General features: G+C 42.6%; 2 protein-coding genes across 3 annotated transcripts; one reads left to right on the top strand and one right to left on the bottom strand.

Annotated features, from left to right (window-relative positions):
• The first annotated feature begins 797 nt into the window (after window positions 1-797).
• Window positions 798-8,748, top strand: ccn4a (cellular communication network factor 4a). The gene is made up of 5 exons (XM_071920128.2): window positions 798-979; window positions 4,671-4,959; window positions 5,843-6,097; window positions 7,396-7,589; window positions 7,798-8,748. Exons 1-5 carry the CDS (start codon window positions 932-934, stop codon window positions 8,095-8,097), a joined length of 1,086 nt encoding a protein of 361 aa, XP_071776229.1. The 5' UTR covers window positions 798-931; the 3' UTR covers window positions 8,098-8,748.
• ndrg1a (N-myc downstream regulated 1a) lies at window positions 8,693-24,178 on the bottom strand. Of its 2 annotated transcripts, XM_071920126.2 has the most exons (16): window positions 24,046-24,178; window positions 19,087-19,161; window positions 18,615-18,650; window positions 15,521-15,626; window positions 14,954-15,074; window positions 14,508-14,570; window positions 14,322-14,382; window positions 13,815-13,901; window positions 13,450-13,506; window positions 13,114-13,217; window positions 12,820-12,882; window positions 12,646-12,697; window positions 12,092-12,139; window positions 11,596-11,631; window positions 11,196-11,247; window positions 8,693-10,452 (listed from the first exon to the last, which is right to left on the bottom strand). In XM_071920126.2, exons 2-16 carry the CDS (start codon window positions 19,141-19,143, stop codon window positions 10,193-10,195), a joined length of 1,203 nt encoding a protein of 400 aa, XP_071776227.1. In that variant the 5' UTR covers window positions 19,144-19,161; window positions 24,046-24,178; the 3' UTR covers window positions 8,693-10,192. The 2 variants fall into 2 exon arrangements, with proteins under 2 accessions (XP_071776227.1, XP_071776225.1); XM_071920124.2 differs by lacking the exons at window positions 18,615-18,650; window positions 19,087-19,161; window positions 24,046-24,178 and adding an exon at window positions 16,254-16,464.

Raw genomic sequence — 24,178 nt, 5'->3', positions numbered from 1 at the left:
GAGATGACATGAGATGAGATGAGATGAGAGGTGAGGTGAGATAACCTGAGATGAGATGACATGAGATGAGGTAAGGTGAGATGAGGTATAAAGTGAGATGAGATGAGATGATCGGAGATGAATTGAGATTAACTGACATGAGGGGAGATGAGATGACATGAGATGAGAGGTGAGATAACGTGAGATGAGGTGAGGTGATTCAATGATTTCGTTTGGTTTGATTGCATCATTGCAGCGCCAGAATAAAAGTCAAAACTCAACAAGACTAGATACTGTATGTAGGGAGAGCAACAAGCAGAAAGCTGGATGTACTAGATAGCAACAAGGCACTATAAATGTAATATAGTTAAATAGACTAAGCAGCATCTTCAGCTCACTACCAAGAATTTTACAGACATAATGGCGTTTGCTGTTATCCAGTTCACACAGGTAAACAGTCCTGAGCTGAAGTGTGCATCCCTACCTGTCTCTTTCAGACTCATCTATGGACCTAACATATGAACAGGATGTGACCATAAAGGAACTTGTGCAAGCAGGGCAAACTGTGCAGATGTGCATCAAATGTACACAAAGGTGTCTGTGCAGAGTAACAGAAGTGTGCGCGGGCCGCTGCCTGGCCTTGAATGTCTTGGGTTTCAGACACGCCTAAAGCACCGTGGCTGCCAGTGCTTTCAGGAGGAGCATCGGGTGAAAGCGGAGCGGAGGGAGAGAAGAAACCATCCCCTGTCAGAAATATGCGGGGCTCGTCCTTTCAGCCCTGACGTCAGCCTGGACTCTTTAATATCACCCCGGCCCGGCCCGGACGGAGACAGCGGTGCGTGGAGATGACAGGAACGGGACGAGGATGTTGCAGACCTGCGGAGAGCGACGTGTTTGGCGTTTAAAGCGGGACTAATTCTGGATTCAATGAATTTGCAATTCCTAACCAGTGATGAGTTGGCTCCTGTTGTGGATTCTAATAGCAGCCGGGATTCAACAGGTGAGATGGAGGGTGGCTTTCTCTAATCCTTCTATATGTGCAGGCTGCATATCCAACTCACTTTTAGGCTGCAGGAGAAGTGGCGAAGTCTAAAGCAATATTATCCCGAAGAGGCACAGCTCTGTTGCTCATCTAATAGTCTCAATAAGCTAATGAAATAAAACATAAAATATTCCTACAGGAACCTATAGTGTGTGTGTCGTAGGCTACTCAGTAGTGAGTTTATAGTGACTTTATCGAACTTCATGGTGTTTTTTCAACTCCTATGGCATCACTATAATATTCCTGTAATTTTTCTATGGGGGTTTAAAGTGTGTTTGTGGCACTCAATATGAGTTTATAGTGACCGTGTCGCTCTTTGTGGTATTTTTTTTTATCCCCTATAGTATCACAATAATATTCTTATAATATTCCTCATAAAAGGCTGTCTGTGGTATTCAATAGTGAATTTACAGTGACCTTATCATACTTTTCTTTTCTTTTTTCTCTCTCTCTCCTATGGTATTCCTATAGGATTTTCTGTGGTGTGTTTTTATAGTTTGGTTGCATGATTTTTAAAGTTGTGCTGTGATATTTGTAGGCTATAATATCCTTTTAAAATGTATTATATGATTACTAGTTATTTTTCCTGAGTGTATCTTTAGCTGTGACACAAAATACAAGACCCAGAATATAATATATTATGACAACTTTTGTTGACTTGTAGCAACAAGTTGACTAGACTACTTGGCAAGAGCAGTATAATGTTTGACTGACTGCAAGTTCATCATGCTTCTTGATCTTTTATTAATATTTCAGAAGAGAAGGCATTATTGTCGTGACTCATCCTGTGGTGAAACTTTCTGTGTGATGCTGGCAGTCGCCACCCTGCTGCTTCACTTTCCGTCGTTCATGATGTTTTACTGCCACCGTGCGGCTGTTTAGTGAATGACTTGTATCAGGGCTTCTCAAGCGCATTAGCCCGCGGGCCCTCATTTGAGAAGACTTTGTTCCAGGGACCGCGCACGAGAAGGATTAGACTGCCTGGGATATTTTCAAGTGAACTAAATTATCTAAATTAAAATCACCCTCTTCAAACAAAGCAAAAGGCTGCTACTGTAGGCAGGCTGTCCCTTTATGTGAAAAGAAAGAAAGAAAGAAAGAAAGAAAGAAAGAAAGAAAGAAAGAAAGAAAGAAATATTATAGATAGATAGATCAAGAGCTCAGTCTACCAATCTGAGACTGAAGAAGTATCTCCAATCCCATGATGTGGTTTTCTGTGGCAGGTCAAGACTTTTGTTGATTGTTGACATTTTGGAAAGAGTCCTGAAGCTATTTTAAAGTCATTGTTTAAAAGTATTATTGGGGAAAATGCTCTTTTTCCCCTATGGGAGTCTGTCTGTGTTGGTGCAGACTGACTTGAGGAAAAGCCACATGGCCCCACAGGTCATCTGATCTGACCAGAGACTGACAGGGTGAAAAGATCAAACCAGCCAAGGACTGAAGGTCATCAGTCCTGGTCTCCTCTCACAGCAGAGTCAACAACAAGTTCATTAACTGGCCATCACTAAAATATGACTGCTATTTGAGGTCACATTGGAAACCAGTCAGTGAAATGATGAGATTGTGAGCTTGTTTCACAACCTGAATTTATCATATTTGGATATTTTGAGGCCACTGAATGATTTCAGCGGCTTTGTCTGCTTATGGTCATGTACATGTATGATCTTAAGGTTTCTTGCATTTTCTGTTGCTCAAATTGATTAGGATGTTCCATTGCACTGCCCTTTCATGACAATGATAAAATGCTTTCCTAATCAAATCAAGCTGAATTTAGTTAGCAAAGATGAATGATTTCAAGGGTGATGATTGCATTAGGCTTTACCCATGTTTACATAATTAACTTATGAAACACCCTCCTCTCTCTGCACTGCTTTCTCAGTCAGAGTGACAGACAGGTTGTGTGCTGTTTTTGTTTTTGCACAATTAGCCAAATGTTTAATAGCTGCGGGCTAAATCAACACTACTGAGGAATGGCTTAGTGGCATGGCCGTGATTAAAACTCATTTATCTGCATTAGCTTTCTACGCCATACACAGCAGTTATTAATATGACCATAATTCCAGTGAGCTGCCAAGAACAAGCTCAGGGAAATGACATAGGGTACACCACGAATAAGATGATTAAGCATGTTTTCTCTCAATTAATTATGGATTAAGGGTGTGTGTGTGTGTTGTGTGTGTGTGTGTGTGTGTGTGTGTGGGTGTGTGTGTGTGTGTGTGTGTGTGTGTGAGACCTTCATGGATCAAAAGCTCCTTGCTGATGTAAAGTGAAGCATTCTGGTCAAGGCATGATTTATGAGTGAATGGAGAATATTAGATATCCAGTAAAATGTCTGACTCCATGACTAGACCAGGCGATAGCATGGTAATTATGATGGACATGGTGGCTGCCTACAGCTTCAGTGTGTCTTAATTACCAGGTTCTGTGTTGTGTATTACTTTACTTGCCTTAAAATAACATTTAACCCTTTTCTGAAGAAGCTAGATTTACTTCATCTTTACTCATTTCCATTTAGTTTACCTACAGGCTTTGTCATAGACTCAGACACAACCTCAAATCAGCAGACAGCCGATCATTGAGCGTTCTTGCCTTGAGAAGCAAATCTCACAAGCTGAACAAGCTGCATTCAATCCAGGACCCTCTTCTGACATTTTTCTCAAGCACTCTGTGTCCTCAAACTAATTTAATTTGGATTCAGAAGAGTGATGTTTGTTGTCATAAATACACATTCTGAAACAAAAGACGGGCCAGTTTCCTCTACTGGGACTCGTGCAGCCACTGTCCAAAACTAACCTCCAAGTACGGGACCGTTAACGTCCCCCTTGTGGCCCGTTCAGCGAGCACATCTGCTCTGAAGTGCTGCTAAACTGTTCACTCTGTGATCTTGGCTTGGACACACAGCAGCTTGTAAGAGGGAATACAATGGGGGGAGAAACGTTGGGTAAGTTTTATTGGCAGGATCCTGTAGCTGTTAAACATGGATAAAGTCCAGGTTGCACATTATGATCAATGGAAAACTGCCAAAATGTTATGTAGATACAAGACTAGACATCCCGTTGATGTAATTGGATTATCTCCATGGGCTGTTTAGACTAAATTCTCTGTTTTACACTCTTACTCAATTTATTACACAGCACAAGCAGACATCTTTCCAAAGAAGTCAGCTGGCCTGCCATGCATTTCACCCATTGAGTTACTGTAAAGCAGAGGTGTCTAAATAGGGGATTTGGGTCTTTTGGGTCACTGACTAACTGAGTCAGGGTTACCATGGAGGCTGGATATGAAAGGATTTAGGATTAAGGACATTAAGAATATTGCCTCGCCACAGGGGGTCAAATGCCTCTCCTGCAATAGATGATGGCATTTTGATTATGTTCGCACATAGAGAAACAGTGGCTACTTAAGCATACAACAATGTAATGTAGGTTCATTCATAATATCACTGGCAAATACAGATTAAACTCGTTGCATATTCACTGAGAAAAGTCAATCGGTCACACTGTGAAGACATGATATTATTTTGTAATGAAATCGCTTTGAATGCAAATTGCACATCATATTCACTCTGAATCTCCTGATAGCCTGAACTGTATGTATTTTAATCGAAGACTCCCTATACTCACACTCTGTCCACCCTCCTCTCCCGTAGGCCTACTCCCAGAATTCCACTGCCATGCCGCCCACCGTCTCCGTCGGACCCACAGTCCCGGAGCTGTACAACCGGACACAGTACTGCAAGTGGCCGTGCGAGTGTCCCAAGGCCACGCCCACCTGTCCCCCGGGTGTGAGCCTCCTCATGGACGGCTGTGACTGCTGCAAGGCCTGCGCCAGGCAGGTGGGCGAGGTGTGCAACGAGGCGGACACCTGCGACTACCACAAGGGACTGTACTGTGACTACAGCTCGGACAAGCCTAGGTACGAAAAAGGAGTGTGTGCATGTAAGTGTCACTCACCAAAACTGACAAAACAAATGCACCTTAACCTGTTCACTTGATGAGAAGCAGGGAACAAAGAACAATTAGCACACTATTCATATTCTGTAATGTAACTGAACATGTATTTTGATTCATGTCAAATAGAAAATGTAAGGAAATAGTTATGGTAACACTTTATTTGGATATGTTGATACTGAACTATTAGGTGACAGATTATTATTGTGATTAGATGTTTAACAAAATGTCACTTGCACTTTGATTCATCTGTGTAGACTATGTAACGTAACTCTGACCCCATTTTAAACTTAACTCTGACCCCGTTTTTAACCCTAGCACTGACCCAATTCTTAACCTTAACTGACCCCATTCTTACCCTTAACTCTGACTCCGTTTTTAACCCTAGCACTGACCCATTTTTAAGATTAAGACCAGATTAACTCTGACCCAGGCATTGAAAATCTAGGCTACTTTTTGCGCTATTGTAGGTATCACAATCACCTGAAACTCAGCAGGATTTTGGTGATACTGTACATTATAGTCACTTGATAGCATTGGACTCAAATAAAGTGTGACCATGGTTATTGCTCAACCTGTAATGTGACCATGATAAAATGTATTTAAAGTGGTAATACACAGGATTTGTGATTTTTATTTTTATTTTGGCGACATCTTTGTCATCTTTTTTCCTAGAATTATTGTGTTACTATTGTGTCAGCGATAGAGAGTAGCAAAACAGCCATTTATTTATATGAAAATGTCATGGATGAAATTCATTTAAGAATATTATCATTCATTTATATTTAGATTATAGGTAGATTTCCAAGTGTTTGCTGTTTGCCCTGTATTTGTCTATGATATGTGACTGCTTGCCCTTCCTCTCTGCCAGATATGGTGGGCACCGGCTGTGAGCATGACGGTGTGATCTACCGTAACGGGCAGAGCTTCAAGCCCAGCTGTAAATACCAGTGTGTGTGTGTGAACGGTGCTATCGGCTGCGTGGCGCTGTGCACAGAGTCCCAGCCGCCCCGGGTGTGGTGCCAGACCCCGCGCCGGGTCAAGATCCCCGGACAATGCTGTGAGCAATGGATCTGTGATCAGCCCAAAAGAGGGCGCAAGACGGCCCCGCGACATGCAGTGGAGGGTAGGACACCTGCGATACTCACTGTGGGGCTTCCACACTTAGATGAAGTCTAGACAAAGACTGTATCCCTTAACTGCTTTGTAAGGTTTATGTCTGGTAACCTAGATCAGAGAGTCCCAGACTTATGCCCAGAGATCTAACTATTTCAATATTGCCAGTAGCTTGAGTTGCCTCAAGTTTTATGATGGAGCATTTAATTCCTGGTTTCCTCAACTCCTGGCTATAGGGTTAGATATTGTTTTTGATTGACATGGAGATGAAGGAGATCTCTCAGACAATTTCCTGGTCCACATCAAGCCAGCTCACTAATGTACAGGAGGACTTTTGTGATAAGCTTTTTAAGTAAAGAAGTGCTTATTACCAAGTACATATTTTATAGGGGAAAGGATTTGCAAGTTGTCTTTCACCAGTTGATTTGATTTAGAGTGATTTAAGAAGTAGAAGAGCAGCAGCTGTGTTTAAAATTGGCAGTCACACACCCCCTTGTCATGTGAGTATAGTTTTTAGTCCAGGAGGATCATGAGGTTAGGGTGTGTGTGTGTGTGTGTGTGTGTGTGTGTGTGTGTGTGTGTGTGTGTGTGTGTGCGTGTGTGTGTGTGTGTGTGTGTGTGTGGGGACAGACCAATCCTTTCCTGTGGAAGCCCTCACACTGTTTTTTGGGTCATGTCCAGTTTCCAGTCATTTAGGCCAGTAGTGGTTAAAGCCAAGGAAGAAAGAATGTGAACGAAGATCTCTTTGTTTCGCTTAAGGATACTAATAGGAACCAGGCTCATAGGCAAACGCTATTTAAAGATTAATTAAAAGCAGAGACAGTGCAAGAAGATGCAGTGTTACTTTGCTTCTCATGTTGGAAAAAGTTTAAAATGTTGGATGCTCTTTGGAATCGATGGTGTTCAATAACAATGAATGCGTCGGTCAGCGTTTTGATCAGCAAACCTGTTCTAATCAGCAAACCTGTTCTAGTCAGCCAATAGAATAAGAGCTTTTTAACTGTTTTTGAAGTGCTTTGGGTCTCTCTTTGTCATTGGTTAAAAGCATCATGCTGATATGTTATCCACTTACTTTCTTTTCAATCATTTAATGCGTTGGTTCATTAATTTTGCTCAGATTTGCTTACCCAACGGAGCTCAGATAGTAGCAACAGAACTGAACCTTTTTGACTCACGGCTTGGCAGGGCTGAAAACTTTAAATAGTAACAAGATGTATCAGTATATACAGAACAAAACATTGTGACATTTGTAACAGTTTGCAGATGTGACCAATCTATTTACCCCGCTCCTCTCTCTATGCCGACTAGCTTACCCAGCTGAGACCAGGAGTTGGCATAAGAACTGCATTAGCCAGACTACCTCCTGGAGCCCCTGCTCTAAGACCTGCGGCCGCGGCCTGTCCCTGAGGATCTCCAACGCCAACGAGCAGTGTGAGCTGGTCAAGGAGTCCCGCCTCTGCAACCTGCGGCCCTGTGAGGTCGACATCACCAAGCACATCAAGGTACATGTGGATTTGGAGGTGGAGGAGTATAACCTCTTCAGGACAATGTTCACTCTACTAAGGTCCACTAGTGCTTGGCTGTAGTTCCTTCAGCCTGTTGCAGGGTTCTGAGCCTCAGAAAAGTTCACAGTCTAATGTCTTAAGCAGGCAAACAACATCATAAAACCTGAACTAGACTTATCATCCTTCTTTTCCCTCCATTCCTCAGCCAGGGAAGAAATGTCTGAACATCTACAGAGAAGAGCAGCCCTTCAACTTCACCATCTCTGGCTGCACCAGCAAGAAGCAGTACCGGCCCAAGTACTGCGGCATGTGCACAGACGAGCGCTGCTGCATTCCCTACAAGTCCAAGACCATCGACGTGGAGTTTGAGTGTCCCAGCGGGACGGGCTTCACCTGGCAGGTGATGTGGGTCCAAGCCTGCTTCTGCAACCTCAGCTGCAAAAACCCCAACGACATCTTCGCCGAGCTGGAGAGTTACTATGGTTACCCAGAGGTCATGAACTAAGAGCTGTCAATCATGCTCTCTACCTGCTGGAGTGTATTTGTTTTCTGGCTTCTCTTTGTTTTTTTTGTTAGAGATCCATTTTTATGCAATGTTTTCTATATGTAATATATATGTTTTTGTACAAGGGATTTTCCTACGATTTTTTTTCCTATTGGAAAAATGTGTAAATATGAAATATATACATGTGTTTCCAGAATGGATTTATAAAGCATGATGTGTTTTGAGGAATATTTGAAGAATTGCATTGAAAATGAAAATAGCCAGCTAGCAAGTGTGTGAAATATTAAAGGCTTAATTTATTTATGTAGATGTTGCATATGAAATAACAAAAAAAAAAGAAAATAAGTAGACTTACGGGAACAGTAAAACCTTGTTTGTCTGGCCAGTTAACTGAGATAATAAGGCTTTACTGTAGATATTTTCACATCAACAAGTCTCATGAAATCTTCTCCTTGCTTATGATGCAACTTTTGAACAGTGATGAATGTTAATAGCCTGAAAAGCAAGAGATGGATTGAGATGCCAAAGACAGTGCATGCCTTATTTGTGAAACCCATTTTTCATGACAATGAAATGAAAACACAATCAGGGAAGGTCAGTTACAAGTTTTTTTTATTGTCATTTTTTTAATAAATACAAACTGTTATGCCATTTTTTTATGCTTTTCTACAGCATTAGGCGGTTGTGCATCGCATCTTTACAAAGCTATGTATGTGTTCTACAAAGCAAATGTTGCTGTAGTGCAAGTAAAATAGGGGAGTAGAGGGTGTCAGGTAAGTTCTACGGCTACCCTCATGTTACATGTGGACCTACCACTTTACTCGCCCAAAGCCCATAACCACATAGGAGCATCACATCTAAAAAGTGAACAATTCCATGGCACATCTTTGTTCCATTGTGCTTGATTGCATAGAAATCATCATCATAAAAAAAACGAGAAAAAAAAAATAATAATAACTTTTTGTCTGAAGCCATGATCAGTTAATAAAGCATACAATGCAAAAGCTATTTCAATTCATGTTTCTTATTAGCTTGTTTCGATTAATGATATAAAGCATAATGTCTCATTGGAATGTTCTAAAAATGAAATGTCTACAATCATTTGATTCCTGAAAAGATTTGTAAGTTGTATTCTGCCAGTTACAGATGTATAACTTCTAGAACATTGTTAAAATGAACAGATAAATGTTCAAGAAAACTCAAGGATAATGGACATTGGCAAGATCCTGAAACAGGATGGAGCAATATTATTTGCTGTACATACATGATATACTTGAAGTCTGTCCCTTAATTTCAAAGATAAATAGCAAGTTGTGAAGAAAACTGCCATTTTTGTTTATCCAAGTGCCTCCCTATCCCCTCTCCACATCTACAACTCTGCTCCTACGTACACACGACAATACTTCAGACATGGAAAATAAAGAGTTAATGATCAAACAATTACAGTAAGAACAAAAAGAAAAAAAAAAGTCATTTACAGTCAAGATACAGGTATATTTGAGAAAGCTGTATCAATGTGATAAAAAAAAAAAAACTATGGACAAAACAGGATGGGGGGGGGGGGGGGGGGGAATGTAGAGACGGAAATTAAAACAATTTATATATGAGGGATTAAGAGAGATAAATGTACAAGCTGGTGTACTCATAGCCACAGCTTTCTCCAACATTCTCCGTTTCGGTGTTCCCATGCTGCGTTGCCCCTAACAAGCCACTCACCTGACCAAGGAGGTGGGAAGCGATTGGTCTGTTCAGGGATTTGTTGTTGTTTGAGTCCCTGCTCTGGAAATTCCCTCAGGGATGACAATGCAGGCATGCAGTTTACCACAACCTGGCTTGTACCCATTACCTCTTACAGCAAAGAGATCAAGCTATCAAACTGGGACGTCCCAATTGCATTGAATAGTTCAGGAAGTGTGCAGGTGAGTGTGCATTGTGCGTTTATATATGTGTCCGAGTATATCTCAGTGTCCCTCTGTGTGTGTGTGTATATGTATGTATGTCTGTGTGTCAGTTTGCAGTTAGAGGCAGCGCAGCACGCCCCGAAGGGACCTTGAGGGGTTTTGGGGTCACAGGTGTCTGAAGGGTGAAGGTTCACCTAACAGGACACTTCGGTGGACTTGAGCACGCCCTGGTCCACGTTGCTGTTGGCCGTGCCGTCCATGGACGCGTCCGTGTGGGAGCGGCCGCGCTGGTTCTCGGTCGTGTGGCTGCGGCTGCGGCTGCCCTCGTTGGTGTGTGAGCGGGAGCGGTTTCCCTCGTTGGTGTGAGACCGGGAGCGGTTGCCGTCGAAGGAGGTGACGCTGGAGCCGGAGGCGGTGCGGGAGCGGACCAGCCGGGTCATGCTGGCTGAGGGCACTGAGGGAGGAGGAGGAGGAGCGACACCGGCATTAATGAATGTTGGACAACTCAAATGTGAAATAGAGCAGTGTTTTTCATCCCAGTCCTTAAGTGTCCTCTGTCCTGCAAGTTTTTGTTCCAGCTCTACTCTTGCACACCTGATCCAATTAAGGGCTTAATGCCGGTTGGTTGAGCAGTAGAGACTGATCTACCTGAACTGGGCTAACATGAAAGTGTGTCACCCTTAATTGGATCAAGTGTGCAAGAGTAAAGATTGGAAAAAAAACTTGCAGGACAAGGGAAACTTGGACTGGGACTGGGTGGGGAATCACTGAAATAGAGTGTTGCATTGTTTTTTTAATCATTTTGATTGAACATTATTGAAATGCTATTATAAGCACACTCTGTTGTACAGTAACTATCTGGCATAGACCTTGAACTGAGTTTATGTTCAGTTGATACACCCCATTGAGGATGTGGGTCATTTATTAACTAACACCAAGAGGCAAAGAGCTTGAAACCAGCAGAGGTGAAATGTGTCATCTAAGGCCAAAGCTCTTGATCTCACCACCAGGTGGCAGACAAGTCCTCCTTTCAGAGTGAATTCAGCAAGCACCCATGGCACTAACAGTTTAAAGTGCTTGCTTTTGCTCAATTGGTTAAAAAAAGATTATTATGTCAACTGGTAATGACCAACATTCCTGGGAACTGTAAAGTGTAAAAACGTACAAACAGATTGAGCGTGTGTCTTGAATACTTACTGTATCCCATGCCCTGAATGAAGTACTTGAAAGCTTCTGTCAGTTTGCCAGGCTGCAGAGAGAGAGGGGGCACAAGGAGGGAGATAATCAGTCCTCCTGTCACTAATTATCACACTTGTTTACATATCATTGACAGGCTCCGTCTTCCATTCACCAGCTTTACTTAGAGGGCCTGAGATATGACAGCTGCTATGAGCAGGTGCTGTGCAGGGTGGAGGATTAGAACCTGCCAACTGTGGCTCACGTCTGCCACTTCCTAATGCTCTTATGTGCGGCCTTCTTACGGCACCCAACCCCCCACCTGACCCTCTCTAGCGATTAGCCACCCTTCCCCGACCTGCTCTAAAACATTAATGGATCTTGCGAGCTCTCTCGCACACACAAACACAAAGATACACACCTGGTCAACCTGGGGCATGCCTCCGCAATCAGCCATCTGGACAGAAGGGGGGAAAACACAAAAGAGGCCATTAGCATTTAGCACGTTGGTGCTTGCCCATTCGCACAGCAATGGCCACACGCCATTACCCCCCATTACATGCAACAAGTCCCATTTGAACACACTGAACACCCTGTGCTTGATACCAAGTCCCTCCAACCAGTGTTCCACTAGCCCCTGGACAGTTAACCCCGATAAAACGTGCCCATTTTAGCTTTAACAGCCATTTGCTTTCAGTTGTGAATCATAAAAGGTTGCCATAGGCCAACAGCAGATTGTGTCCGCAGAGGCTACGTGCGTATGTCTCTGCTGTCCTACCATTGGTTAATATGTCACCAGGTAAATGCTGAGCCACTGGAATCTTATCAGCCGACGCCTTGCCATCAGGGCTATTAATATCTGAATGAGGATGGTGGAGAGGGGGAGGGAGGACAGAGGGAGAGAACAGGCCTCTCACCTTGAGCAGTGTGGTCTTTGTTGGGTCCAGCTTGGTGTTGCACTCAACCTGTGGGGACAGAGAGAACAATATCATTTATGATGTGAGTTCAGATATTGCATGCTAAATAAATAAATCACTAAGACTGAAATAATAAATTAAATTAAATACATTTTTATTTGAAATTGAGCTTGAAAAGAGTGTTTTTATAAATCATTTAGGCTACAGTGATAGGTGCTTGCCCCTGGCTAAGAAAGGCTAATAAACTACTAATGCTCTTTGCTGGATTTGGGGCTGTTGGAGCTGAAAGGAATAAGTCACATAAGTCTTTTGCCTTTAGTGGATTAAAACCACTCTGCTTCACTTGTTTTGTGGCATTTGATTTTTGTTCCCAACTTTGTTCTTGCCTAAGTCATGTTAAAGTGTTGTTAATCTTGAATATCTCTTGGGCTTAACTAGGTGACTGTAAATGAATGGAAAACACGTCCAGCACATGTTAGCCGGGGCAAGGATGGTGGGAAGTGCAATCATTAGCATTAGTGATTTTTTTAATGGCTGTGTGGCCTTTAACTCACCACAGCCTCAACGGCAGGAGAGCTGTCCCCAACCACCAGCAGAGACGGGCACCTGGAAGAGGGGCGCAGATGAGATTTCAGATAAGCATCGGTCGAACTTTAGGAAGTTTTATATTTGTCATTTAAATAAAATATGCAGCAAGCGACATCTGTTTGTTACTTGTTGAAACTTACTTGAGGGTTCTGGCAATGACGGTGCCCGCAGTGACCGGCCTCTCGATTTCCAGATCCCTCCGGCTGTAGAGAGAAACAATCTTAATAGTTAATTTAAAGTAAGAAAAAAAAAATTGCAATTAAGATTCATGGTTGTGCTTCATTTAGCGCATTTTTTTATGCTGCATTGCCTGGGTTGGATATTCATTATTATTACACGGGTTCTGTTCCCCAGGTAAGGTATGTCACGCGTACCTCTCAAGCATTTGACAAATGAAAGCTACGTGTAGACCGACTTGGGCATGTTTGTTTTACCTGTTGTAGGACCTGACAAAGTGTTGCAGGTTGAACTGGTTCATGTCGTTCATGATGTGGTGACGGTAGGTTGCGATCAGGTCATGGTTGTTGTGGATCTCCTCCTGTAGCGACACAAACACACACAAACTCTGTTCAACTCACTGTGACCTAAAGACCCAGAAGGGCAAGCTAACACTGTGCTGCCCGGCGCATGGCCTCCGATCGACTGGATTACCACCAGTGTGCAGGATTACTTTAGCTCTCCATGTGATTTAGGTAGAAACCACAAGAAACTCATATAGAATTTGAATCTGGTATGCTTAGCTCTGAGTCTTTCTCTGTTAGTGAACATACCTTTCCAAAGAGGTGGGTGATGATCATGTCAGGCAAGGCGTGGGCCCAGCCGGTGATCTGCAATCAGATTCAAAGACGCAATTTAGCTTTCATGCAACATTTATCTTTTCGTCAGCTATGCCAGTTTTGTGTAATGTAGAAACAAATGAAGCCAAAAAGGCCAATCTATATTCTTTGCTTACATGCATCTGCTTGTATGGCAAAAATTCTGTGTGTAAGAGACTTGCTGCATAGTTATATTTTTCAATGATGATCAAGTAATTCAATCTATCAACCCTACTGTATGTGCATGTGAGTTGTATGTGTGTGTGTGTGTGTGTGTGTGTGTGTGTGTGTGTGTGTGTGTGTGTGGCACTGATGTATACCTTGTGTGCGGCCCAGTCCATCCAGCCCTCAGCACATGGGTTGATGTTGATCAGCACCAGACCCTCTACCATGGTCGGGTAGTCCAGCTAAGGCAACACATTGCATTTGATTAATGATTTATTAACACACAATATTGAATTCAGTTTAAAGCATTGTACAACGATGCACAGGTTCTGTATTGTCAGTTTTGAGTTGCTTTTGCACTTTTAAGCTGTACAATCACAAAGATTTGATTTAGTGGCACAGAGGGCTTCATCAAGGGGTTAAAAGTTGTATCTGTCAGCCATGTAGCAACAAAGTGAGACTTCCTACTGAGTACAATGTTAGTGTTGAGCTGATCCAGAACATTCCAGAGGCTTTTGTGGCTCAGCAGGCTCAAGCAATAAGCAGCGTTACATTGCCAAAATCAGAAAAAACTAGAAGCACATTAGCCAGTTCTGCTAATCCTAGTTTGATTAAAACTTTTAATTATTAAGCTTGATTGAAAGGGCAAGGGGCAAACTTACAGCGAATCTGGTCAGAATGTAGGCTCCGGCTCCAATGCCCAGTCCAATAACGCTCTTCAGCCTGCGGTACACCAGGAAAAGGTATTTGGATACTGTTAGAATGCCATGAAATGGGCCAAAATGTGAACAATCAGTGATTTTAGTTTGACCTGTTACAGTCAATGTGAAAACTACAGCTCAACCTACCCAAAGTGCTTCAACACCAGTGGGAGAGTCTCAGAGAGTTGGTCCATAGAGGGGTACTCATATCTGAAAGAAGAACAAAAATATATAATCAGTGTTACAGAACTTCAATATACTCATCAACACTCTAATATTAATCGCTGTACTTAATCATTGGTCTTTATTGTACTTCATCGTTGATATTAATCTACAATAGCCATCTGCCTCGCACTATCTATTTTCACATCAGGTCAAGGTAAAGTTAACATGGAGCAAAGTCCCACTATCAAAGTGAGATGCGGCTGAATAAGATAAACACCTTCCCTTACAAAGCACTACAGTGTGCATTCACTTATCAACACCTTGTCAAAGTGGGTCACCTATAAGATCAGCAGTGAGCAACCTGTCAAAGATCACAGCTTGGCCTAGATTATATACCATCGGTGTGTGTGTGTGTGTGTCTGGCTCACCCAGTGGAGAAGGTGTTTGCACCCTCGTGTTGCCCGGGGGCATCAACGTGGCACACGGCAAAGTGCTGCATGATCTCCTGCATGTCCTCATGGTTGAAGAGTGTGTTCCAGCAGGTTTTGTCTGGAAACAGTTAAAGGAAGCGGGAGGCGGTCAGTGGAGCAGTGATTCTTGGCTGATAAGTAGAAATGCCCTCATGTAACCCCAGAATATGTGTAAGACTTGTAAGATGAAGCCTGAGTGTTCAACACACTAGCATGGATTTGTTTTTTGCATAACGTTCAGCAGATTTAGTCCGTCATTTATGGACCTGTGCACCATGGATCTTGGAAGATCTGACATTGTCATCAGTAATTTCACACTCCAAGCTACTGACTATTAAGGTTGATACAGATCTGTCATTAACCTTGGTAAAGTTTAGACACTGTAATGCAATGGACTTAATAATGTAAAGTTAGCTCAGTGAATGTAATCTGATCCCACGTGGCACGATAATTCAAAGCACCCAGGGCTTTAGGCACAACAACAGATGTTGCACCTAGACAGACATGAATGAGATGCCAGCTTACAGTTCAGTCCAATGTCATGGAAGGTGAGGATGACTGGTCTGTCCCCCTTGGGCACCCCCTTCATAGTACAGTGGATTCTTCCATGAGGAGTCTCCACATCATGCTCCTACGGATGAAAATAAATTACCATACTGAGCATTTAAGTCAAATAATGAGTTGATAAAAACCCATCAGCCATTTACAAGACGCCATGCTCATCAAGGAACTAAATTCTAAGTTCAAAAAAAAAAGTTTGGCATTACTTTATGCCACATGTTCAACAATAGAGCACTAGAACACAATTGAGGTCAAATCTGAATGAATGAAGCATCATTAAGGCCATATTTTAAAGTGTTGAAAACACTTTGCATGAAACAGTCAAATTAATCACAACATCTACACCCTTGCATTTCACTTTGCACCAAAGTTTTTTTTTCCATAGATGCTCCATCTAGCAGTTGAAAATCTCTTCATGCCACCAAAAATCACAGCTCCCTTTTCCCATTTTTCAAGCTATTCTCCAGCCAAACTAGAAAATGCCCAAACCATTCCAAACACCATCCATTGAAACATTTGACTACAATCTGAAACATTCCTTCCAAAGAACCACAACAGGTACTTCAAACAAGATATAAAATTATTCTCTATTCAACACCGATACCTTTGCAGCAAATATCTCAGAAGCCACTGTGCAGCAGGCACAATATTCTATCAAACCCCACTAGAAACACAGCAGAGCCATTAGTCTACTCACGCTGACTTCAATCTCAGCAACAATCATTTCCACATCCGAATCCTCCAAAACCATGTTTGCAGGTGCGTGGTTGAGTGGGGAAGTCGTCGTGGCTCCCTGAGTTATAGATCCAATTGCTAGTAAATCTCTGAGGTCGCTTAGCCCTGTTTGCTCTGTGAGCTGCGTTTTATACCCCTGCTGCTTACCACTTGGCCTAAGCTCCTGGACTCCCATGGTGCCTTGCAGGCTGGTCAAAACAAGCTAATTCTAGATGAAGAGATCCCTAAATTGGATCAGCCAATGTCAGGCAGAGGGGCATTGGCAATTTAGGAGAGGCAGGAGTAGGTATGGTCATGTGATCTGTGGGAAAACATGCCAAATGTAGGTGAGGTGATGACAGCAGCTATTATTCAGCAATATTTGAACCTGTATGACTAAGATATGAATTATGTTACTCAGCGCTGATGTGAATTATAATACGTGAGAGAAAACATTTCCAAAATCAATGGCTGACCTGTGTAGCCCCCAAATAAAATCATCAGCAAATACAGAATCTGCCAATAATTAACATGCTTTACTGCAAGCAGTGAAAGATAAGACTTAAGATAAGAAAACAAAAGTTAATTTTGGCAGTCAATGAGTAACTGATATCTGTGTGATTTAATGGGCCTATTTTCTGGTTCATAACCTGCAGCTAAACAGATTATAAAACAGAATATAAAAGCTCAAAGAAAAAGTTGCCATGTGTATCACCAGGTTTTTGTTTTGAAAGTTGTTCACATTTACAAATATTGATTAACTGCCTAAGATCAGACCCATCAGGTGGAGTTTTACTCATCCAATTTAAGTCGATATGTGAAGTATTATACTATCCATTATTATATATCCATCATATTATATATCCATCATTTGAAGACTGTAAGCTCTGAAGCCTCTGCAAAAAATATTGCTGTCATGAAAATAGAAGTCACTATTGAATATTTTTAAAACCGACAGTATGGGCTGTCTTAATACCTTTGCTGTCAATATATAGTAACATCTTAGATTATACATTTTTGAAATACGGAGCAATGAATTTCAACTAACCTTTTTCCCCAAAATAGCATTTTGGAAACAAATTGTTCATGTGAAGATTGGATATCATGAATATGAAATGCATTATGGACTAACTACCCACAGTAACAGTACAAAGCTGGGTGCACCCTAAGGTGACCCTTGGGTACAGTACAGCTCACAGTTTTGACTATGTGGGATCTGTTCTGGAGGTACAGGTACAGGTACAGGTACAGCCAAGGCACTGTGTAACCTATTTACTGGACATGATGTTCAGGTAAACATCTTAGGACTCTGATGCCTCTCCCCACCCACCCTCTGCTTCCTCAACACGCACACACATGTATGCACTGAGGCACGTAGGCTCCACAGGCAAGATAATCCTGCCAGGCAAAACAAGGAGGCCAACATATGTGTTAATGAAGACGAAAGACGATGCATTTGTGTGTGTGCCGGTGCGCGTGCACGTGTGAATGTCAGGAGCAAAGCCAAGACGGCCAGACGGCTGCTGAACTCCTACGTCACCAACCGCCGCTAAGCTCAGGCCTCACTGATATCAAACACTTGCCCTGGATACCTGAGGCCCACTAATCTGCCAGCTTGACACCAAAGTCAGTTAGAAGGAGACGGCAGGCAAGCTGGCTGTCTGATGCGATTGACAAAAACTTTTGGCGAGAGAGCGCTGTCCATTGACTGCCTGACCAGCTGGCCCACAACACACTTTGATTGAGGTCAAGTTCAATAGGTTCTTAGAGGTGGAAACATTATGTGCTGTTTCCTGATGCTGCACTTCAAAGATCACCGGCTTCTCTGGCTGGAAAACAAAGTGGATGTAGGTTTGACAGGGTGTTGCGAACATGAGGGTGTGATTCAGGAGCGCTGTCCAAGGTGCTGAGATGACCCTGGGGCTCAGCAGCACACACATAATAAGCACAATGAGGGTGTGTGTGTGTGTGTTAGAGAGGAGAGCGGATGGGTTGAAGGATTGTTGCTGTGTTATCTTACAAATACAATCGAAAGCGTGTTTCATCACTTTCAGCAGCTGACTGAATTAGTGGAGCCACAATTCGATTTTTGCCCTAACAACATCATAGCGGACAAAAGGTCATCACCAAGAAGATGAACTAGGCACTGCAACAGCAATGTTGGTTAGTGGCTGAGTATTTCTTTATATCAACCACTAGATGGTACCAGACAAGCTAAAATAATAAGATATACAAAACAATAATTGGTAACATATGTCAAAGCGTGCTTTATATAATAAAGCTGAGTATACTACTGCTGGGACTGAACTATGTAGGATGTAATTTCTTGTGTTTGCGTACATACCTTGATCACAAGTTGCTGTACAGCCTCTCTCAAGCCCTGAAAGGAAAAGACAGAGTGATGAAAATGTAAAGCTAATGCAATTACAATTTAACATGCTGTAATCTAATATCCAAAGGATTTCTTCCTGTTGTACAATGTATTTTCACATCCATGTGGCCGCTGTTACATGGTGGGTTGGGCATAATGTTTAACTGCACAAGTCACTTATGGAGAAATCGTCATTGATTCAACAGTGTGCTTTGTTGAGTCCAGTATGATGTATAAGAATATTTAGGAAATTTTAAAATTTGTTTTATCCTACTTAGATGTGAGATGGCTGGGGTTTGCCACATAGGACTATACAATGATTGCCAGAAAGTTTAGGAAAGGTATTTTATAATCAATTTAGTATACTTTTTGTTGATCGACAGGTCAAAACACACTCTCAAGACATGCAAATACTATTTGACGCAGGTCTGTTCAGAATACATACCGGCAATTCCCTGTCCACCAGCAGGGGCTTGGACTCAACAACCTGGATATCGTCCATTTCAATGAGCGGGAGAGCCTGGGGGGCAGAGAGGGGGAATGTTACTGAGCGATTGTTAATATAAAGCATGACTCTCTAACTGGTTCAACCAGTAGAGAAGCGTTTCTCCATTGTTTCTCAGAGATTTGCAGCCTTCCACATAGAGGGAGGTTCAGGTTACACAAAAGGGAAGATATGTTTCGCTGATGTGTGGAAAAAAATGTTTTGATACCATGTTTTGCTTTGTTTTCCAAATTCCAGAAATTGGAGCCGCTAAAAATTGCTCATGTCATACACACTCAGATGCATCAGATCATTTTCAGAGTATGATCCTCCCTCTGGATCTCAAACCTCATTTTAAAAAGGTCAGGAGAGGCTTGGCATAACTGAATGACAAGATGTTTACTGAGTATAGAAGCCTGACTTGAAGACAATAAAATGACAGATGACTTGAACTTGCGGAAGGGGTCTGTTCCTTATGTACACAGGGTTGATAAATGGGATTATGTCAGACATTCACACAAACACACACACACACACACACACAGGTGCACAGAGGGACATGCGGAGACTGGCACTGTGTTCTGCCATGCTGGCCACATAACGGGCCGCACCCATTAACCGCCCACAACACACAGAGAGAGAGACAGACTCACTGACAAGGAGGCAAACAGGCAGAAAGTCTCACAGACAGCGGGCAGAGAGAGAGACAGACAGGCAGACTCTCACTGGGAGAGGACAGTACACATGGACGAAAAGTGATGGAGTGATGCTTCATTCTCAGCCCAACTACACGTCTTCATAGACTCCATTGTACTGTATCCAAAATGTACGACACATGTGCTTTGAAACATAACAGTGTAGACAACAATAAACCACAGCCTCCCTTCCTGACAGGTTCAAAGAAGAACAGGACCCTTTCTTTCTCCGTAAACATGTCCAAATTAGAAACGGCCTGAGAATTTCATGCACACATATTTTGAACCAAGGCCCTATTCAGCTACTGGTTTTCAACAGAAAGAGAAAGAGAGAGAGAGGAGAAGGGCGGGCGAGGGCAGGGGAGGGGAGGGGAGGGGAGGACACAGAGAAAAGAGTCAGAGGCTGAGAAAGGCAGAGATAGAGATCGAGAGAAAGAAAGAGAAAGAAAGGAAGGAGGGAGTCTAAAAAAGAAGCCAGGCGTCCGATTGTGCTGTGGATCATGATGCTGTGTTGGAGGCGAGCAGGCAGGCTGCGGCTGTGCATGCAAATCAAATTAGCCAGTTAAGAGAGCTCTTTGTCCACTGGCCCCCGGCGGCTTCTGAGAGCCAGGGGCCTGCCCTCCTCTTCCCCTGCTGAAGGGGGCCTTGGCTGACACACACACACACACACACACACACACACACAGGAAGCCACTGACACCATAGTTTCCACCAATACATCCCAGCCCCGTTCACCCCTCCGCTGGCTGTCCATCACTTTTCTGTGTTTCTCTTGGTTGCTGCTCGGTTGCTGTCACTATGTTTGCTCTTTCCCGGCTCCCTCGATCTGTTTGTGCTTGTCTCCCTGTGTTTCTGTCTCTCTTTGTTTCCCTCTTTCTGCCTCTCAAACTCTACAGCAACAGCAGAAACCCAGCGACATCACGTCACATCTACCTACAGGGTTCAGAGCAAGGTGGTCTTTAAAAGGAAGTGATTCATTAAGAGTTCAAATGTGGAGATGACGGGCGTCCGGCCAGGGCTCTAAGAGATATTTCCAGCATACGCCCTGCGCATACACACACACACACACACACACACACACACACACACACACTGGGAGAACAGAGACCGGAGCCAGCCGGATCTCACAATAGCACAGAGGAAGAGGAGTATCAAACAACAGGTTCATTTTTCTGCTGAGGCTCTCAAAAACATGGCCGCCTTCACACTGCAGGGCCTTTGTTGAGGAGGAGCGGAGATCAGCCCCCGTCGAAATTCCAAGACCATGTGAGAGAAGTTCAAGACGATGATGTTGCAAGATAAAACGCATGTCAGATAACAAAATGTGAAAAATCAGATCACGCATCGCCACGGGGGACGGCTGTAAGCCTATTTGCAAACACAGCCAAGTAAACCAGGCCGGAGAGCTCATTAACAGACAACTGTGTGCAGACTTCCTCCTCACTGGGCCAGAGCCACCTGTTAGCAGGCCGGCAGCGGAGAGGCCGAGTGGGCAGCAGGCTGAGACAACTAGGTCACCTGCTGTTTACACCAGCGCTGTGCTTCTGACCATCGCCTGGCTGAGCTAATCTTTTACCTGGCCAAGTAGAGTGAGGGGGGGGGGGGGGTGTTGTCAGGACATCAGCAACATATGTTTTATTTTAACCCCAAAGAACCCCTAATTCCAAGCAAAGGGGCATGTGTATGTACAGCTACCTTGACTTGCTTATGCAGTGATTAATCAAGTTAATTTCATAGAAGCAGAGTTGGAAAAATAAGGTTACATTTTTTTAAAAATCTATAAAAATGAACTCCCTTAATCTCTCAAAGTTCAGGACAAGATTTTTGTCATCCTTTGGATTTATTTGTGCTCCTCCATCTTGACGTTTTCAGTTATCTGCCAAATAAGTGCCTGAAATTACAAAATCCATGTTGAACTCTTTGTTTTTAGAGTGCATCTTTTTAATTCTCCTCCCATAGATTTTATTTTGGTGCTGCAGCAGACGGCTTTCTTTAACCTGACAACAGTCCAAACTGGCTCGCTGTGTCATTGGCAACAGTGATGCATTGTGTGTGTGTGTGTGTGTGTGTGTGTGTGTGTGTATGTCTGTATGTCTGTGTGTGCAGTAACCAAGTCAAACCAGTTCCTACATGCCTATTCTTCATCTGCACTTCTGAGTTTCTAGAAAATGTCACAAACGGGGGGAAGAAAACTATTCGCTGAAATAGCTTTGGCAGAAGTGAGAGTGAGTTATGCAATCAGAAACAGGAAATATTGGGAGGATATGGAACTACAATGTCCAAAATAAACCGCATAACTCAGTATAAACACAGGAAAATACACACTTTGATATATATTTTCTCTGTGAGGCACTATTTTTGGGAAATGATTTGGAGATAAACATCATCTGACTACAAGATATACTACTATATAACTAACATATATAACTATAGATGTGAGATGACAGGATTATTGTGTTTATATCATCCCACTGATAATCCATTACTATTTCAACCCTTGACAATGACCATCACTCTCATGATAAGGCTGTATTTATTGATTCCTGAAAAGCTGACTTTTTGCAATGTTTTCATTCGACAGCAAGACATATTGTGGGTTCGGCTTTAGAGAAAAAAACGTAAAACAAAACAAAACTGATTCAGGACTACTTAACACATTAGTGCATGTTCTCCAGAGTAAATCCTGTGATATCACGCACTAAGCCAAAACATCCAAGTTATAAAACTGCATGCCGCACTGTGCTCAAGCTCTATCTGTTTGCTGAGAGGGGAAAAACATATGTACTTATTAGATTTGGAAGGCGAGGCTCTATTTTAGGGGGCTAGAATTAAGGCCAGGCCATCCTTCCTATTGCCTCCATATAGGTTTAAATCCAGAGGCGCACAGCATCCATCTGCAGAAACAATGATTGCTTCTCTAATCTTTGGGAACTCGCTTAATCTGTCAAATCCCTGGTTCTGAAATATCAGCAGTAGCAGCAGGCCTGCTCAACTAAGCTGCTGCAGACCTACATTTTCAGATTGTAAAAGATATCAGAAATGTGGGCATCTCCACCAGGCAACCCACACAGTAAGTGGGTGAGGAGGGAGGGGGGATCAGAGTGGGGTGAGGGGATCACCCAGCGGTTCAGCAGTTCCATAATGCCAAAAACATCATAACACCAGCACTGATGCAAGCAGTTACTGCTATTTTGTGCGGGGCCATAAGGCATCCTACTGTATCACAACAGCTGAAGGGACTCTCTATGTTCTGTTGACATCAGATCATAATCTTGCAGACATGACTGAAGTCTTGTTATTGATTTAGTTACATCTCTGAACACTAGAATGTCTGCTTGGAAAATAAAACTAAGTGTGAAAACAGGTCAGTATGCAGTAATATTTGACTAGTATCCAGTGTCCCTGCGGATATGCTTTGTATTCTGGCAGGCCGCCAATAATGCCTTAAGTTAATAAACATCATTTTCATATTTTGGTTTAGCCTTCTGCGAGCCGTGTCCCCCCCATTGGCTTAAACATGTTTTTATTTACTTTGTAAATGTTAGGGGTAAAAGTCAAGAGGATGTGTTACGCAACTATTCATCTCATAAAAATTGTAACATTTGACATAAAAGCTTCCTGCCTCTGTGTATGCTGCTAGTGTCACGTGCGAACAGCATGCTGCAAGTGTACTAGCCTACAGATGCTTCTACCTGTTTACATGCTGATCAGCTTGCTGCACACAGGAGCGCCTTCCCATACTACGAAGAAATACGTCACATACACAATAGGCTACTTAAAAATATGTTTGTTTTTTTTTTGTTTCACAATAGGCAAAAATTGGCCACAAAAATGTATATATATATATTGGCCACTCAATTTATATTTCCAATGAATGTCGTCTGTATGTACAAATACATTTTTGGCAATTTTTTCTTCATTTTGAAACATATCTCTAAACATATCTCTCTATATTCTAAGTATACAGTGTGTGAAATATGTTTTTTGCACTATGGGTTGATCTATTCAACTATTGTTGGTCGATAAAAGTTGCTATATGTCTCTCAGAGCCTAGAGCTTTCTTTGATTATGAACTATAAAAAAAATTTTTTCTTATTCAGAAAACATGTCAGCCGCGTAATACCGCCAAACAGGAAAAACGTGTTCAGACATGCTCGCAGATGGGAAGAACCCTATAAAATCATGGGAAATCAAAATAAGTTCGTTGTTTGAAATAGAAACTTACCTGTAGCTTTAAGTTTTGATTGTCCTCAGTTGAACACTCCCCAAAAAGTCCCCAAAAACTTTCTTCTCCGTTAGCCTAGATTGCTCAAGTAAAGTTGTCTTGTCCACTGACAAAAACCTTGCTTTATTGATTA

This window comes from Centroberyx gerrardi, chromosome 19 (assembly GCF_048128805.1).
Source record: "Centroberyx gerrardi isolate f3 chromosome 19, fCenGer3.hap1.cur.20231027, whole genome shotgun sequence".
Classification (NCBI taxonomy): Eukaryota; Metazoa; Chordata; class Actinopteri; order Beryciformes; family Berycidae; genus Centroberyx; species Centroberyx gerrardi.
Note: the sequence above shows the minus strand (reverse complement) of the source record. Positions and strands in the feature narration are given on the sequence as shown.